The following is a 15,888-nucleotide window of genomic DNA, read 5'->3' as shown; positions in this document are numbered from 1 at the left end:
TTTTCCTTGCCTATCAGTATTGTTAGTTAATTAGCCAGAAATGATCATTACTTAAGAATCTAGTTTCATCAATACTCTCGGGGCAGCTATACAGTCGCATCATTTTTTGTGATGAATATTCTCATAAATGAAGTCCCTATATAAAAATAGAGTAAAATGAAGAATTTTGTTAACAATATTTATCCTGCTGTCCTCACCACTCTGCACAGCCTTCCTGTCCGAAACAGTAATACTTCCAAACCACACAATATGGCAGGATGCTTTCAATCGTCCCTCTAAAGAAAGTGGTAAGGGCAGGGGATGAAGATAATGCTCTTTTTATACATATAATGTATAACTCATACAAAAAAAATCTGAGGAGACAGTTAAAATCCAAGTATGCCAAGACATTGTATAGAAATATTGTCAGTTCAAAAAAGAGTAAGGAAGCAGCTAATTTTCTTCTCTTAGTAAGGAGCTCTATAATTAGACAGCTACTTTGAAAGGGGTAGTCTTATGATTCCACCAATTCAAAACCTGAGAATGACCTCCCAAAGCTGCATAGGAATTCTATACCAAAACTACAGGGAGTTGTGCAGGAAATAACGCCCCATACCATACAGCTCTTACTCCAGGTCTGGGTTACTAATTTTGTAGGTTACAAAACCCTCCTCCTGCATTACGTAAGAAAGCAACATCTTTCTCATTTTAATTCATATTATTTTATGTGGTGAAAATTCTTATATGTTGACTTTTTAAAACTTTCTTGATGTGACTTGTTTTTACTCTGGTAGTTAATATACCTGATCTATAGAGCAAACTGCTGATTTTAGACATGTATTACTTGAACACATTGATTCTGAGAAAATATAGCTGATCTGTATGAAAAAAATGGTTGACTCAAAATTTTAAGAAAGAAGGTTTAGAAACAGCTTTCATTTCAGATGATTCTGCAGTTCTGAGTTATGTTTCAGGAACAGCGGTTTGGCAAAGAAAACATCCCAGTTCATAAACTTAATTGTGACCTCTACAGCAAATGTTCATGGTTTGTTTTCAGAACCAAAAGCTATTAATGCTTCCAGTCATACATCTTAACTTCAGTGTGGCAACAACACCTGGAGCAGAAATGGACCACTTAGTATCATGGAAGACTGGGATATCTACCATTGCTTTCAGTTCTAAAAAACAATCATGGATTTAGACATATGCAAGATTTTCTAACTATTTATCTCACTGATCCCTGGTATCAAAGCAGGAAACATTAAGCTTAATGGTTTGACTGAAAAATGACCAAATCCCTAGGATGAACTTGATTTTGCTAGCAATGGAAAGCCTCTGCCTTGCTCCCTGCTGTTCCTATTGACTTACACTTAAAATTAGCTATGTTTGCAACTTGCAACAAAAACATAGGAGAAATGACTATCTGATAGCAATTCAAGGGATCAAGGAACTTAACTGGCAAGGAATACAGGAAAGTTGGGCTGCAAGATTAACTTATTCAATATAGGTTTAAATGGCAAGCTTTTACCTTTTGATATTTAATAATGCCCAAGGAATTCCTGTGGGGGTATTAAAAGCTGGAAGCAATTTCTCTCCTAGTTCTACTGCTTTTTTTCGGAATATCTAAAAATGGAAATAAGCAAGAGTTAGGCAATACAGGAGAAAATGAAAACAAGATTTCTATATTTTAATCTGAAATTTCAGATAAAATTCAGAAATTTTTTCCAAAACTCTTTAGAAATATTTGGCAATTTGACTAAATCAAACTCTGTTAATAACAAAGAGTATTAATTACACTTTTATTTTAAAAAAATTGGTGGGAATAAGGGTGAGCATGAAATGATGCTTCAAATTGTTATGAATTAGACTTTACTGACAGCTAACAGAATGCCAATTTAAAACAGAGAAAAACAGGATTTATTGTAACAAAACAGAAGAAACAAGAATTGAGGCTAGAAACCAGGGGACTGTGAGTTCTAGTCCTGCCTTAGGCACAAAGTCAGCTGGGCAACCTTGGGACCCTCACTCTTTTTCAGCCATAGGAACGAGACAAGAGCAAATCTGGGGGACAAAACTAAAGGGACTAACTAGTCCAGGCAAATGCCAGGGGTCAACACTGATGCAAAGGCATCAAACAAACAAACAAATGCCACATCCAATCTTACCTCTTCTCCAGAAAGATAGTATGCTGAAAGTAATCCTCCAACAAAACGGATGTTTACTTCAAAAACTGAGATTTCTGCATTCTGGAAATACAAATATATTTTAAGCTATACATTAATTTGAACACAAGAAACTTTCTCCTATTATTCTTAATACTGTTAGTATCTGTATTTTGTATAATACTAAGGGAAGTTATGCTTCATTCCTCTAAAGTCTTGTTCCATAAATAAGTACAAAATAATTTATGGAATATTAGTCTATGAAAATAAGATTAAAAGAATATCTCATCTAAAGATGATAAAGTGCAGACTGCACTGGCTACTTGTGGCCTTTCGGGTGCGCTTCAAGGTCTTGGTTACCATCTTTAAAGCGCTCCATGGCATAGGGCCGGGTTATTTACAGGACAACCTACTGCCACCGATCGCCTCCCACCGATCCGTATGCTCTCACAGAGAGGGACTCCTTAGGGTGCCGTCCGCCAGGCAGTGCCGACTGGCGACACCCAGAGGAAGGGCTTTCTCTGTGGGGGCTCCCACCCTCTGGAACGAGCTTCCCCCAGGGCTTCGTCAACTTCCTGACCTCCGAACCTTCCGCCGCGAGCTTAAGACACATCTATTTATTTGCGCAGGGCTAGCCTAGGGTTTTAGTTTTTAAATTTAGTTTTTAATGGGGTTTTATATTATTTTATTCTAGTGATATTTTTAATTCGGCCTAATTAATAAGTTTTTTAATTGTTGTTTTTACCTGTATTATTTGCATGTTTTTATCTGGCTGTGAACCGCCCTGAGTCCTTCGGGAGATAGGGCGGTATAAAAATTCGAATAAATAAATAAATAAAATAAATAAAGGGAATTCAATCAAGTAATTTGAGATTTATAGCTATGCGTGTTTATAATTTCCTGCATCTGAGTTATTCTCTCATTTCTCTCCCACTTACTTCCAGTTCCACATAGTATGTGCATCTGAGTCTGACCCAAAGACTATTATGACCCATTTTATGCTCTTCTTCCCCTACCTTTCTTCCCCTACCTTGTGCACCCGCCCCCCACAACTCATGTTTGGCCTGTGGTCCCAGGGCCTCCCTCATCCCCTGTGGCAACCATGCATTCTTTACCTGGGACTTCCTCTGTCTCCTGCTTAATGACCCATTTGTCTTGGGGAGATGATAATAACTGGGTTTGCATGGATTGCTATCCCTAAGAGATGTGGTCATGTGACACTGCACTTTTTGGGGCCCCTTTTTTAGTGATGGCAATCCTGGTCCCAGTTGCAATCATAACTGAAGGATTATCTGAACTCTATTTTTTTAAAAAAAAGAAAGACAAAGCAGACATGGAAAAAGAGGCTAAGTGGAGTCTTGATTTAGAAGCTTTTCTTTACCAGTTAGGCACCTGTAACCTCTCCAATAAATGCATAAGCCAAGGATAAAAAATTAGTGTAACTTCAAAACCGATAAGGAAGGAAACCATGAGTCCGGGAATTAAAGTAACTAAAAAGTTGGATTATGTTGCTTGAAATATTTTACCTTTTCCCTTTTGCCAACTCTCCTTCAAATACTGACAAACACACACACATATTGACAATCCACTGTTGCAAATAAGATTCAGAATTTTCCTTCTATTTTTGGCAACCCACATATTTAAGATGTTCAAAATATATTCTTGATATAATTGGGGTTCACCATCTTTTGCTCCATGAATCCTCCCATAGACTATCAGCTGCAAAATTATCAGTAGAAAACTGGCAGCTGTGCCCTTTGCTCCTATTCTCATTCCCTTATCCTCATATTCCTTATTTTCCTTAAAAAAGAGAAACCACATTAATACAATTTTTAAAATCATGTTTAATATAAATTGTAAATTTCCCCTATATTATTGGCTTCCAGAAGCACCCACACTTTTTACAAGATGGATTATCATTACAAGAATAAAAATGGAAATATTGGATTAAGAAATGGAATAGGGTGATTTAAAAATTAAAAAAAGATTTACAAATAATTAAAAAACAATATGGATTATTTTCTTGGAATATGAGGGATTTACTGGATTTACTATACTGGACCTACAAAAGGACTTTGTTAAAGATGATAAGAATTTCGAGTGAAGAGGCAAAGAGAATAGGAGAAATCAGATGTCAGAAATGTATTTGCTGAGAGAAAGGAAAAAATATAAAATTTGTTCACTTAATTATGCTTAAAATAATGGGTTGCTATCTCTGGTGATATCTAATTTTTTTTTGCTGGGACTGGAAAGTGACGGTTACTTTAGGTAATGTTTAATTTGTTGCAATGCATTTATTTGTAATGTTATTTTTATACATAAATAATGGTTTATTATTTCTCATGATGTTTAATGCTTTTTTGATTGGGGCTGGATGTTTGTTGTTTGTTTTTAATTAGGACTGGACTTTGCCTATTTGCAAAGAGGGATTAAGAGGAATTTGCTTAAATGAAAATTGAGATATAAATATTTGTTATTTCTGATCATCCTTTCTGGACTTTTCTTGATTAATAATGGGAGTTGAATATATAGAGACGGGATTATAGAAAAAGGGGTGAAGTATGGAAATATTTGGTAATATTTTAAGGCACAGTGAAATTATTAATATTGATTATTCTTGCTGAGAATTTGTTCTGTTTTTCTTGTTTATTTCTTTTCCTTTGATTTTTCTCTACACTTTGAAAATTTTTGTATACTATATAATTTAATATAATCCTCAAGAAAATTATGGAAAGCAATTTTATCATAGGTTAAATGATTACGAGTACTGAAATGAACTACATGTGAAGATACTACTATTTTAAATTTTACCTCCAAATAAACATTTTAGCAGATTTCCTGAAGCTAATAATAATTGTACCAATCTCTTATTTGGATGGGTAAAAAACTGAGAATAAAGCTAAAAATAATGCAAGATATATGTGAAAGAGGGGGGTTAAAAATGCCTAATTTGAAATTATATTATGAAGCAGTTGTTTTGACAACTGATTGATTAGTGATTGGTTTAATTTAACGAAAGAATTTTGAATATAGAAGGTCATGATTTGTTATATGGATGGCATGCTTATTTAGTATATAATAAGAAAGTAGATAATACTTTCAAAAGTCATATTCTCAGGAAAGCTTTGTTAAGGGTTTGGAAAAAGTATTGATATAAATTAGATAATAAGATACCTATATGAACAATCCCCAGACATGCGATAGAGAATATAAATATAGAACAAAAACAAAAGGGGACTCCATACAAAGACCTTCTTTTTGTGGAAAAGGGTAAGATACAACTGAAATCTTTGAATATATTGAAACAAGAAGGGAAAAATTATACATGGTTTCAGTATGGACAATTGCAATCTATATGGAGTGCGGACCAGAAAAGTGGTATTGTGCTAATTGAGGAAAATTTGGTAAAACAAATTAGAGATCAAAGTCAAATGCATATTAAAAGGTTATACAATGCTTTGATAGAAATAGATTCAGAAACGGAATTAGTTAAAGATTGTATGATAAAATGGGCACAAAATATTCAACAACCTATAATGTTGGAAACGTGGGAGAAAATCTGGGTTAGGAATGTTAAATTTACTCAAGCACAAAATTTAAGAGAAAATTTTTATAAAATGTTTTATAGATGGCATTTAGATCCTAAGAAGTTGGCATATATGTATCCGAATGTGCAACCAAAATGTTGGAGATGTGATTGTGAAGATGCTACTTATTATCATATATGGTGGACTTGTAAAAAAAATTAAATCGTTTTGGATTAAAATATGGTGGATTATGCAGAACATTTTGAAAAAGAAGATAAAGTTTACGCCACAACTGTTTTTATTAGGCATAATCACGGATTGTACAGTAATAGAGACTAAATTGATATTGAACTTAATATCAGCAGCGAGACTTTTGGTAGTGCAACATTGGAAGAAAGAAGAACTGCCTACAATTGAAGAATGGACACTTAAAGTTCCAAACTTAGCAGAAATGGCAAAAATTTCTGCGTATTTGAAAGACTACTCACAAGAACGATACATAATGGAATGGAGAAAATGGATTGATTATATTCAAAATAAGTATCAGACCAAAAAGTATCAAATAGCATGAGTGATGGTAGGGATTGTATTGTATTTCGGTATTAGTTTAAAAGGGGAATGGGCAGTTAAGGGATCAATGGGGGAGAAGGGATTATGGGGTATGGTTTTTGTAGTATTTTAGCGTATGTTTGTTAGATGTTATACCCTGTATTTTGCTCTGGGAAGTCTCTGGGGGGGGGGGAGAGGGGTGAAGGGGGGGAGGGTGAAGTGGGGAATTTTTTTAAAAAAAACTTGTTTGTTGTAAAACTTTTTCAATAAAAAATAATAATTGTACCAATCTCAACTCTTGCACAATATATTTTAGTTTCCTGAGACTCACAGAAAAAAGATAGTGTCCAGGGCTGATATGAAAACATTTATCTTTAGCATAGTTATCCTCAAACCCATCAGGAGGGCTATGGGAAACCATGTGGGTGAAAAAAAATCTGTTTTATACCTAGAAAATCTGTATGAGAAGGTTAGGTTAGTAGTGTAAAAAAAAAGGAGAGGAACCTAATGAATACTCAGTCAAATGGCCATACCAATCAATAATGAAGAAAATTTCAGAAATGAAATGCTTTGGATCTTGAGATACAGGTGAAAGCAGAATATATTTTCTCTCTCCAGACTAACAAGTTTGGGCAGAATCTAACATAAGTAACATGTTCAAAAATCTAAGGAATATATTTGCATACATAAATTATTATATATTATTATTATGTATACAATGTGCTAAAAACTGCTAAAACATTAGAGTAATAGAATTTTAATATTACTGGTAATTGTGGTAAAAGAACTATGTTCACTACCAGCTCCCTATTCTTGATTCCAGTATAACATATAGCACACAGTCTCTGCCCTTAAAGCAACTCCAGAAGCGGAAATGTCCAGAGCACCATTCTGTTCTGTTTTATTGCATAAGTTTCAATTGTTGAGCTGAAGTGTTTGAAATACCACCAGGTACTCAATCCTTGCCCTTCTCATTTTATTTATTTAATAGGGAGGGGCTGTTGGGTGAGCGCCAAAAAGTTATAAATGCCTCAGTAAAGTTTTAAGTTTACTTTGTCATTGCACCTCGTACTATGAAATTAAATGCCATCTTCAGTGTACATCATACATAAGAAAACTATAAAAAAATAAAACAAAAACACACATCCTTCACATTCTATTATGCTTTAGAATAGCACACATTTAATAAAAATTGTTCTCAGAGTTGCTAACTTCTGCTTCTAAAATAAATCCTCACTTATATTTGTAGGAAGCTATTCCAAACAAAAATGTTGATGTATTGCTCACAATAAGTTATATGTCACAGTCATGTCTTGTTTTGTTTGAAAAAAAGCATTTATTGTAGCTTGAAGAGCCTTAACTGTAGTCTCACTGCCTGGATATTGCATGCTGATTTATTTCTGACCTGCACATACAAACACCTCTTACTCAGGTCAAAATTCACTTTATGTCTGTTTGTATTTCTCACATTGACCAACAAGATGCTTCTGGGCTGTTTCTCAAGCAGTAGACACACCCACCTCCCATCACTTTCCCAGCAACCAGTAATTGAGGGTATCTGCTGAGAATTAGCACTGTACCGTCAATAACAATAGCTCTGGCTAGACCCATTCTCCATGTATTAACCAAAGCCCTTTTAAAGCCATTTAAATCACCATGTAAAGGTAATCACCAACTTTCCCCGTAATGAATTCCACAGGTTTGTTATGTGCTATAAGAATAACGTTTTCTCCCTGACAATTCTAAAGCTTCTTTGAATCAGCTTCATTAGATAGCCCTGTCCCTGCTCAGTTGTTTTTTTCAAGCTAAAGACTCCCAGACATTCTTGGTTTTTCTCATACAGAAGATTTTGAACCCCTGATAATTTTCGTTGCTCTTTTTTTTTTTGTATGTTTTCTTATATCCTTTTCTCCAACTGTGGCATCCAGACTGTATAAAGTGCTTCAGATACAGACATACAACACCTATTTGTATAAGAATATTACAGTGTTAACAATAGTTTATTGTTGATCTCTTTTTAGGGAACTCCTAGCATGAAATTTGTTTTTTTCCCCACAGCAGTCATGTACAATGAGTTGACATGACCAGTGAACTAGCCACTATAATTAGAAGACATTGTCCATGATAAGTTATAGGCAGTTCAAACCTGTCCTGTGCCAGTAATTATAAGTACAGGAGGTCAGACCTAACAGATTAGAGTATTTTATGACAGGTGTGCACTTTATTGCAGGGCAGGAACAAGCTGACTTCAGATGCTAAATTTCCATGCAGGTTAGGTTTAAGACTGGAAAGTTGTTTAGCAACAGAAGTCAAAGCTCTTTTTTAATAGCTCTGATTGAGACACACCTACTTTCTTGAGTCATGTCTTTTTCTTTGAGGGGCCTCATTGAATGATTTTTTTCTTCCCTTTGTATGAGGACTATGAATCATAATCAATCAATCAATCAATCAATCAATCAATCAGAAAAGAGCTGGAAGGGACCTTGGAGGTCTTCTAGTACAACCCCATGCTTAAGCAGCAGATCCTATACCATTTCAGATTATTTTACAATAGGTAACTATAAATTCCACGTTTATAATGATAATAGCAAAAATATCTTTGCATAAAAATCATGTAGGAAATAAATGCCACAACACGAAATTTTTAAGAAAATGTTGGACAACCATTTGTCTGAAATGGTGTAGGGTTTCCTGCCTGGGCAGAGGGTTGGACTAGAAGGCCTCCAAGGTCCCTTCCAACTCTGTTGTTGTTGTTGTTATTATTATTATTATTATTATTATTATTATTATTATTATTATTATTATTATTATTATTATTATTATAATAAATTAGGCAAGTCAGCACTTTTAAGAGAAATATTTTCTTCCATTTTAAATCACCATGTAAAGGTAATCACCAACTTTCCCCGTAATGAATTCCACAGGTTTGTTATGTGCTATAAGAATAACGTTTTCTCCCTGACAATTCTAAAGCTTCTTTGAATCAGCTTCATTAGATAGTCCTGTCCCTGCTCAGTTGTTTTTTTCAAGCTAAAGACTCCCAGACATTCTTGGTTTTTCTCATACAGAAGATTTTGAACCCCTGATAATTTTCGTTGCTCTTTTTTTTTTGTATGTTTTCTTATATCCTTTTCTCCAACTGTGGCATCCAGACTGTATAAAGTGCTTCAGATACAGACATACAACACCTATTTGTATAAGAATATTACAGTGTTAACAATAGTTTATTGTTGATCTCTTTTTAGGGAACTCCTAGCATGAAATTTGTTTTTTTTCCCACAGCAGTCATGTACAATGAGTTGACATGACCAGTGAACTAGCCACTATAATTAGAAGACATTGTCCATGATAAGTTATAGGCAGTTCAAATCTGTCCTGTGCCAGTAATTATAAGTACAGGAGGTCAGACCTAACAGATTAGAGTATTTTATGACAGGTGTGCACTTTATTGCAGGGCAGGAACAAGCTGACTTCAGATGCTAAATTTCCATGCAGGTTAGGTTTAAGACTGGAAAGTTGTTTAGCAACAGAAGTCAAAGCTCTTTTTTAATAGCTCTGATTGAGACACACCTACTTTCTTGAGTCATGTCTTTTTCTTTGAGGGGCCTCATTGAATGATTTTTTTCTTCCATTTGTATGAGGACTATGAATCATAATCAATCAATCAATCAATCAATCAATCAATCAATCAATCAATCAGAAAAGAGCTGGAAGGGACCTTGGAGGTCTTCTAGTACAACCCCATGCTTAAGCAGCAGATCCTATACCATTTCAGATTATTTTACAATAGGTAACTATAAATTCTACGTTTATAATGATAATAGCAAAAATATCTTTGCATAAAAATCATGTAGGAAATAAATGCCACAACACGAAATTTTTAAGAAAATGTTGGACAACCATTTGTCTGAAATGGTGTAGGGTTTCCTGCCTGGGCAGAGGGTTGGACTAGAAGACCTCCAAGGTCCCTTCCAACTCTGTTATTATTATTATTATTATTATAAATTAGGCAAGTCAGCACTTTTAAGAGAAATATTTTCTTCCATTTTAAATTTTCTGAAATAAGTGGGCAACACTGATTCTTTAAAAAATATGCGAGATTAGAAATTGTGAACTGACCATATGTCAGCCTCCACTCCAAGCTTCACTCTATTAGTGTTCCATGTGTGTAATTTGTTTCAGTAGTTAGATTACAATGTCAGTATGTTGATGTATATAGCCATGAACCTAAAATGTATACTATCCGATTCAGGTTAGCAGAAGAGGGCCCTTTAAGAGTGTCATCTGACATAAAAGAAGGAGGGAGGGGGAGTAAGGTTTGAAATCAGCATAAACGCCAGTTGCGGAAGCTTTCCAACGAACCCTGCATTCCTGAGATGATAAACTGCCGGAGACCTGCGGAAGAAGATTACCACGGGGGGCGAGAAGGAGCTGGCATTGGACCAGCCCTGCCTGACCTTTTGTGGGAAGGAGGGACTAACGAGGGGATATGGGATGTTAGCCATATTTTGTCTCAGATTCAACTTTAAACAGCTGTAATCCGGATGTATTTAGAAAAAGTACTTTTCTTTATTTTCAAATGAAGTCAAGGTGTATTCTTTCCTAAATATAATCAGAGACAGCCTGACACCATAGCTGCTGCCAGGTCTCATGTCAACACAATTATTTTTCATATTCTGCTTTCCTATTCACATACTGTTTCCAGAACATTAGTTGTATAATCTGACACTACTTAAAGCAGTTTGTAGCTTTTCATTTAAAAATGATCCAATCATTTATCTATGTATTATATTTCAAGCAGCAGAAAGGATTTGACACTCTAAATAAACAAATATCCACAGAGTTAGAAGATAAGCTAAGGCTGTGGCTCCCACTGGAGGTTAAGATCGGCTTCCATGCTTCTGGCCTTCCAGAATAGCCTTCTGGAAGGCCAGAAGCATGGACTCTTCTGGCTGCCTGGTGTGGCAGGCAAGCTCGAGGTGGCTGATGGGATAGAGAGAAAATCCCCACATTGCCCATTATCTTGTTCTGTAATTTCTTATTTAATCTTTTTAATTTTAATCAATTTAATTTTTTAACCTTTTAATCAGTTTTATCAGAACTTGCCTGTGCCTCTTGAGAAGAATGATTAAAAAAATGTAGACAAATGAACATTCTTTCAGTCATATCAGCAAACTGTGTGTACAGAAGCAACATTACAGGTTAATACTCACCACATTAAAATTAAGGTTTTTTTCTACCCACTCTTTGGCTTCTTTGAATTCTTCTTTCATCTCCATGATATACAGTGTATCTAAGGCATCAACGATAGTTGCTCCTTGAATATTACCTGAAAAAGAGTCAGCAACTTTATTGACAAGGTTCTTTTATTCCTCCATATTTGTGAAGAGAGAGGTTATAGCAATATTCATGTTTAAATTTCTAGACCATTAGTTAACCGCTCTAGTCAATTGTATAATTTTTATTGATACTTTTAACAACGAGAACTAACAAAAACTGAAATAGAATGAAAAAACAGAAAAAGAAAAAGCTAAAAGTACAGACAAGAAAAAGTATATAAAGAAAAATAAAATGCAGCTTCTGATTTTCTTCATATTGTAATAATTACAATTATATTTGACTCCCTTCTTTCTATAATCTATCCTATTTGATATCAAAACCAAATTATAGGTTCCTTAAAAAAAATACACAAAAAGTCCATAGTGGGTTTCCAGTTATCAATAAATGTAGTTACTATCTTTTTCTTAACCAAACATTAGTTTAAATATTTCAGCAAGTTGTCTCAAAGGTGCTTTTTCTAAAGGAAACAAAAAAAAAGGGGGAAAAATTTGAAAAAGCATTATTGAGACAACTATGGCCTGGATGACTGAGAATCTCCACAGACATTTTGCAAGTTCTATTATCTTCAGGTATTGCCCCTTTTTCCATGCTTATGCATTCAATAATCTCATATATAAAAACAAAGTTCTGTGGCTCTTTTCTAATTGTTTATCCATCAGTTCCAGGAACAAAAGTTCTAGTTAATTTTGATTAACAGATTATATTACCACATTAAACTATCAAAAGTTCTCAACGGTTGATGATAAAACATTCAGTGGCTGATGAAATACATCTAAAATACCTTTGTGGCAATGCAGGCACATTAAAATGCCTAGAAATGATGAGTATTATTTCTCTGGCAGTATTATCCAAGTTAATTGGGCTACCCCTGGCAACAATAACATTATGAAAATATCTTACACCAATACCTCAAAAATCAATAATACTACAGTATTCCAGACCTGTTGTGTACATGAACCTATCAATTTCTCCACAATACCTTAAATTTGGCCTGAGACTGAGTTGAATTTGTTTAAACACACCTCCTCTTAGTAGTAGACAAAAACAATTCAATCTTAGGAAGCATCAGAAGAGGGGACTTTCTAACATCCATCGACCTCAAGGAGGCCTATCTACATGTCCCCATCAGACCAGCCCACAGACGCTTTCTCAGGTTCAGTTATGCCGGAGCCCATTTCCAATACAGGGCCCTGCCCTTCGGTCTATCTTCCGCTCCTCGTACCTTCACCAAGATTCTGGATGCCGTGGCGGCCCATCTTCGCACAATTCCAGTAAGAATGCAATGTTACCTGGACGATATATTGATTCAGTCGTCTTCCGCCCAACAGGCGTTACGGGACTTACAGGTAACAATTCAAGTCCTACAAGATCACGGTTTTTCGGTCAACAAAGCAAAGAGCCATTTAGTGCCTACGACCGAAATTGTCCATCTGGGAGCAAGAATCAACACCAGATCCTGCCAGGTGTTTCTTTCCCAAGACCGTCTCCTCAACATGAGAGACACGATAAAAAAGGTAAAGGCACTCAAGAGAGTTCCACTTTCACTGCTCTCACAGTTATTGGGAAAGATGGTCTCTTGTCTGTCGATCGTGCCCTGGGCACGTCTTCACTCACGACCCCTACAATGGCTCCTTCTCCCACATCAAAGAACAGGCAACAGCCATACCGAAATCAAAATTCCTCTGCCCCCAAAGGTAAGAAAATCTCTACAGTGGTGGCTGTCTCCAGCCCTGACAAAGGGCTGCTCATTCCAGGAACATTGCCGTCTCGTCCTCACCACGGATGCAAGTCTCTACGGCTGGGGTGCCCACCTATCAGACCAGGTGACTCAGGGTCGCTGGTCCCCCAACGACCTCAAGAACGACATCAACTGGCTGGAAATGAGAGCTGCCCATCTAGCTCTCAGGTACTTCCAAGCACAGCTATCAAACCATCATGTGCTACTGCTGACGGACAACACTACCACAAAGGCCCATGTGAACCGTCAAGGAGGCACCCGTTCCCGCATATTGATGAAAGAGGCCGCAGCCATAGGCCTGTGGGCAGAAAAACATCTTCTCTCACTACAGGCAGCCCACATATCCGGAGTCGCCAACACACAAGCGGATTGGCTGAGCAGGACGACCATAGATCAATCAGAGTGGCAACTGCATCTGGATCTGTTTCTCACAATCACGATCAAATTTGGGCAACCCATAGTAGACCTCTTTGCCAGCCCGACCAACAAACAACTTCCAAGGTTCTTCTCCAGGTTCCAAACCTCAGGAGCAGAAGGAACAGATGCCCTACGATGTCAGTGGCCCCGGGGCCTTCTTTATGCCTTCCCTCCGACTCCCCTTCTACCAAGGGTCATACGAAAGATCCTGGAACAGAGGGCAGAAGTTCTCCTCATAGCCCCTTATTGGCCTCGACGGAGTTGGTTTGCGGATCTGGTGAGCCTGTCCGTCAATCCACCTTGGCGGATTCCACCGGATCAGATTTCTCTACGCCAAGGAGCCATTCTCCACCCAGAACCTCAATATTACCAACTAGCCGTCTGGCACTTGACAGGGAGATACTAAGGAAAGAAAAGCATTCCATGGGGGTCATCTCCACCCTTCTGGCTTCTAGACGCCCATCCACAACACGTATTTACGAGGCCACATGGTCATCATTCCATCGCTGGTGTCTTAGACAGCGAATAGAACCTACTTCTGCCTCCATCAGACATATCCTGCAATTTCTCCAGGACGGATTGGACAAGGGTTTAGCCACCAACACCATCCACCGGCAGGTTGCAGCTCTTGCCACTGTTTTATTCTGTGACGGGACCTCCACACTTTCTCAACACCCCCGCATCCGACGTTTTTTGAGGGGAGCTTACAATCTGCGACCACCTCCGGTACACAGATACCCTACCTGGGACCTAACCCTTGTCCTTCAGAAGCTTACGTCTTCCCCTTTTGAACCCTTGAGCTCCTCCAGTCTCAAGCTCTTAACCTTTAAAGTTGCCTTTCTCATAGCCATAACCTCAGCCTGCAGGATCTCCGAGATCGCTGCCCTTTCGGTTAGGAAGGACTTATGCATTTTTCACTCTAACCGGGTCATTCTCCGATTAGACCCTACCTTTCTCCCTAAAATAAACTCAAGTTTCCATAGATCTCAAGAAGTCATCTTACCAGATTTTTGTCCTCATCCCAAGCATCCATCGGAGCGTCGATGGCACACGCTGGACGTAAGAAGGGCCCTGCGTATTTACCTCAACAGAACAGCTCCTTTCAGGAAGACAGAATCTCTATTTGTCTCCTTTCAACCAAGGGCTCTGGGCACCAAAGTCTCCCCATCCACCATAGGCAGGTGGATAAAGGCATGTATTTCCATGGCCTACGACCAGCAGAGACACCATCTTCCAGGCCGCATCACCGCACACTCCACCCGCAGCGTGGCCACCACAGCTGCCTGGGCCACCCAGGCCTCTATCTTGGACATTTGCAGAGCAGCCACGTGGGCCTCTCCTTCGCCATTTATTAAAAACTACAAGATGGACCAATTTGCCTCAGCCGAAGCCTCATTCGGTCGGAGGGTTCTACAGCGAGTTATTCCTGTTGCTGAGTCTTCCTAATCTTTCCTTTCCCGCCCTAGGGATATTAGCTTGGGTATATCCCATTGCTTTGGACTCTCTTAGCAGCGTACAGGAGAAGGAACATTGGCTTACCTGAAGGTTCCTTCTATGTACGCTGCATGAGAGTCCAACCCCTCCCTATTTAATTTCTTGTTTTTGTCTATATACAGGAAGCCAGAGGTTATCATTCCGTTTTTTTCCAGTTTTCCAATTGAGTTCGTCTTCTCCAATACCGCTTCTTCGTTAATAAACTGGAGCTAAACAGGAAGAGGAGGCGTGTTTAAACAAATTCAACTCAGTCTCAGGCCAATCAGATGAAGTTAACAACCCATTGCTTTGGACTCTCACGCAGCGTACATAGAAGGAACCTTCAGGTAAGCCAATGTTCCTTCTCCACAATACCTTAAATTTGAATAAGGGAAAAACTGAATGAGTTGTCAAGTATTCAAGTGGAAAAAATAAAGGTAAAGGTTTCCCCTGTCTAGTCATGTCCAGCTCTAGGGGGCCATTTTCATCTCCATTTCTTAGCCGAGGGAGTCAGCATCGTCTAAAGACATTCCACGGTCATGTGGCCAACATGACTATACGCCAAGGTGCAGGGAATGCCTTAACCTTCCCACCGAAGTGGTACCTATTTATCTACTCACATTTGCATATTTTCAAACTGTTAGGTGGGCAGGAATGGGGCATTAATGGGAGCTCACCCTGTTGCACAGCACTCAGATCTCAA

General features: G+C 37.7%; 1 protein-coding gene across 2 annotated transcripts in view; it reads right to left on the bottom strand.

The window, feature by feature from the left end:
• MAN1A1 (mannosidase alpha class 1A member 1) overlaps positions 1–15,888 on the bottom strand; it is a 78,162-nt gene that overhangs the window by 16,527 nt on the left and 45,747 nt on the right. For both annotated transcript variants that reach the window (XM_058172941.1, XM_058172930.1), the window contains 3 exons: positions 11,431–11,546; positions 2,145–2,225; positions 1,508–1,602 (listed from right to left, as the gene is read on the bottom strand). In XM_058172941.1, coding sequence (XP_058028924.1) covers positions 1,508–1,602; positions 2,145–2,225; positions 11,431–11,546 — 292 coding nt within the window. The remainder of the gene's footprint in view (positions 1–1,507; positions 1,603–2,144; positions 2,226–11,430; positions 11,547–15,888) is intronic.

This window comes from Ahaetulla prasina, chromosome 1 (genome assembly GCF_028640845.1).
Source record: "Ahaetulla prasina isolate Xishuangbanna chromosome 1, ASM2864084v1, whole genome shotgun sequence".
NCBI lineage: Eukaryota > Metazoa > Chordata > Lepidosauria > Squamata > Colubridae > Ahaetulla > Ahaetulla prasina.
This window is presented reverse-complemented; position numbering and strand designations above follow the sequence as displayed.